General features: G+C 33.9%; 1 protein-coding gene across 1 annotated transcript; it reads left to right on the forward strand.

The window, feature by feature from the left end:
* Positions 1-2,021, forward strand: LOC123275416 (transcription factor Sp5-like). Its single transcript, XM_044743523.1, has 2 exons — positions 1-450; positions 951-2,021. The coding sequence occupies exons 1-2, from the start codon at positions 358-360 to the stop codon at positions 1,854-1,856; spliced, it is 999 nt and encodes a 332-aa protein (XP_044599458.1). The 5' UTR covers positions 1-357; the 3' UTR covers positions 1,857-2,021.
* Positions 2,022-2,276: the final 255 nt, after the last annotated feature.

Raw genomic sequence — 2,276 nt, forward strand, 5'->3', positions numbered from 1 at the left:
ACATAGTTATTAAATCGGACGGAACACAGTCAAGTAGTAATTATCTGCAAGCGCCTGTGGCCGCTACTCGTCCCAACAACTCGGGAAAAATTTTTTTTTTTATTTACACTTTTTCGTTATTATTGCTAACAACGAAAAAGAAAGTTTATCGTACCACGTGTGTTTTCAAAACGTCCTTCGGCTTCCGTTGAAACGTCCTTGCGTTTAACTCTCAACGGGTCCAAGTTTAACAAGTGTTATTGTACATATATATGTATATATATTTATTTATATACATATATACTTATATTTAGTGGGTGTGTGGTAACAATAATTTGATTACCAACAGACACGAAGAATCATCAAGTGAATAATCAGATGTCAGGCGTTTTATCAAGCAAAAAAAGGACTACTTACAACAATCAAGAGGAAAAGTGTGAAGTGATGCCACCGAGCATGTATTATCCACAGGTACGATATAATCTATAGAATACAACAACAGTATACAATAATTTTACGGCAAATTATCACGGTGCTCGTGTGTGATTATAGTAATTTGACGGCGTAATATTACATTCGAAGCGTGAGGTTCTTGTGATAGTTATATGGAGTTGATAATACTTCAAGTATCTTCTTATAACGTGTTATATTTTTTTTCATTGCTTCAATAACCATTTTTTTTACAATCATTTCAAAAATTACTTTTTTTTTTCTTATTCATTTAATATATATTGGGAGTATATTTTTACTCATTTTTGTTTTTTACCAATTTTGTAACAATTCAAAACGAATTCATTAAATCGTAAATTGTAAAAAAAATTTAATTTAAAGAAAAAAGAGCAAAATTATTTCATAAAAAAAATTGATAAATTTTTTTTTTTCATTCAAAACTTTTGGTAATTTATCGGTCGAAAAAATTGAAAATAAAGTAAAATAATAAATTAATAAATAAATCTTAATTATAATTACAGAACATGTCAATGATGACACCAGTGACACCAATGACAGCTGGTATGTCAACTTCAATGTCAAGCTTCCACTCCTACCCCTCAACTAGCTACGACACACATCATTACCAGCATGAACCAATTCATGCAACCTATCAATCACCCAATCTCTGGAGTCCAGAGTATTATTCCGGATACAGCACATTTTCGGAGCCTACACCATCGACGTCGTACAATCTTCCATCCACTCTTGGTCCATCAACGTCAACAGCAGCGACACTTTGGCCGACGCATCAACCTGACTACTCAGCAGTACAACCGCAATTGACAGCAATGCAACCGATGCCTGCTTTCCGACAGTCTCCAACTTTATCAGAGTTGTCTCAAAATTCGTACGAGCAACTGAGTCCTCAGTACTGGTCCAGCGAAGAAGAGTCGAAGCGCAAGAAAAAGTTGACCAGATGCCAGTGTCCCAGTTGCATCCCCGATGGCAATTGCAAACTCGATAGCGATGGCAAGAAATTGCACACTTGCCACTACCCAGGTTGTCAAAAAAAATACGGAAAGACTTCGCATTTGAAAGCTCACCACCGCTGGCACACTGGAGAGCGCCCGTTCAAGTGCGATTGGTATGGATGTGGAAAATGCTTCACCCGGAGTGATGAGCTTCAGCGACACTTTAGGACTCACACCGGGGATAAACGTTTTTTTTGTCAACAGTGCCCCAAACGCTTTATGCGCAGTGATCACTTGAAGAAACACATTAAAACCCACGAGAATCAGAAGAAAAAAGCCAAGAAACAGAACAAGGAAAACAAGTCTTCTACCGTAACTCAAGAGGTTAGTCAGGAGCAGCCGATCATGGGAGCTGCTGCTGCTGCTGCTGCTGCTGCTGGAACAAATATTCCTGCTCAATATTACTATCAATAAATAAAATTGGACTGACTATAGAGAGGTAATGTACCTCATCATTATTGACTGATAAGAGGTACTGTGATAATTTGCCTTGGGTGTATATATAATTTCATATTAAAAATTATTTTTCACTAATTTTTGATATTTTAGATATTGTATAAATAAATTGTAAATATTATATATTATATAGTACCTAATTATAGAATTAAACAGTATATAAAGTAATTATTTTAAATAAGTCCATTGAGATTTGTTAATTAAAAAAGAAAATTACTTTAGATATAAATAAAAAAATTATAAAATTATATTTATTTTGCGTATAATAATTTATCAAATTTTTTTTTCTTAAGTATAAGTTTTCCTTTAGATTTTTTCATGTGCTGAATTGAAAAAAAAAATATACATCTTTGGGAACTTTTTTCTCATTTATAAATC

The sequence above is a fragment of the Cotesia glomerata genome, linkage group LG1 (genome assembly GCF_020080835.1).
Source record: "Cotesia glomerata isolate CgM1 linkage group LG1, MPM_Cglom_v2.3, whole genome shotgun sequence".
NCBI lineage: Eukaryota > Metazoa > Arthropoda > Insecta > Hymenoptera > Braconidae > Cotesia > Cotesia glomerata.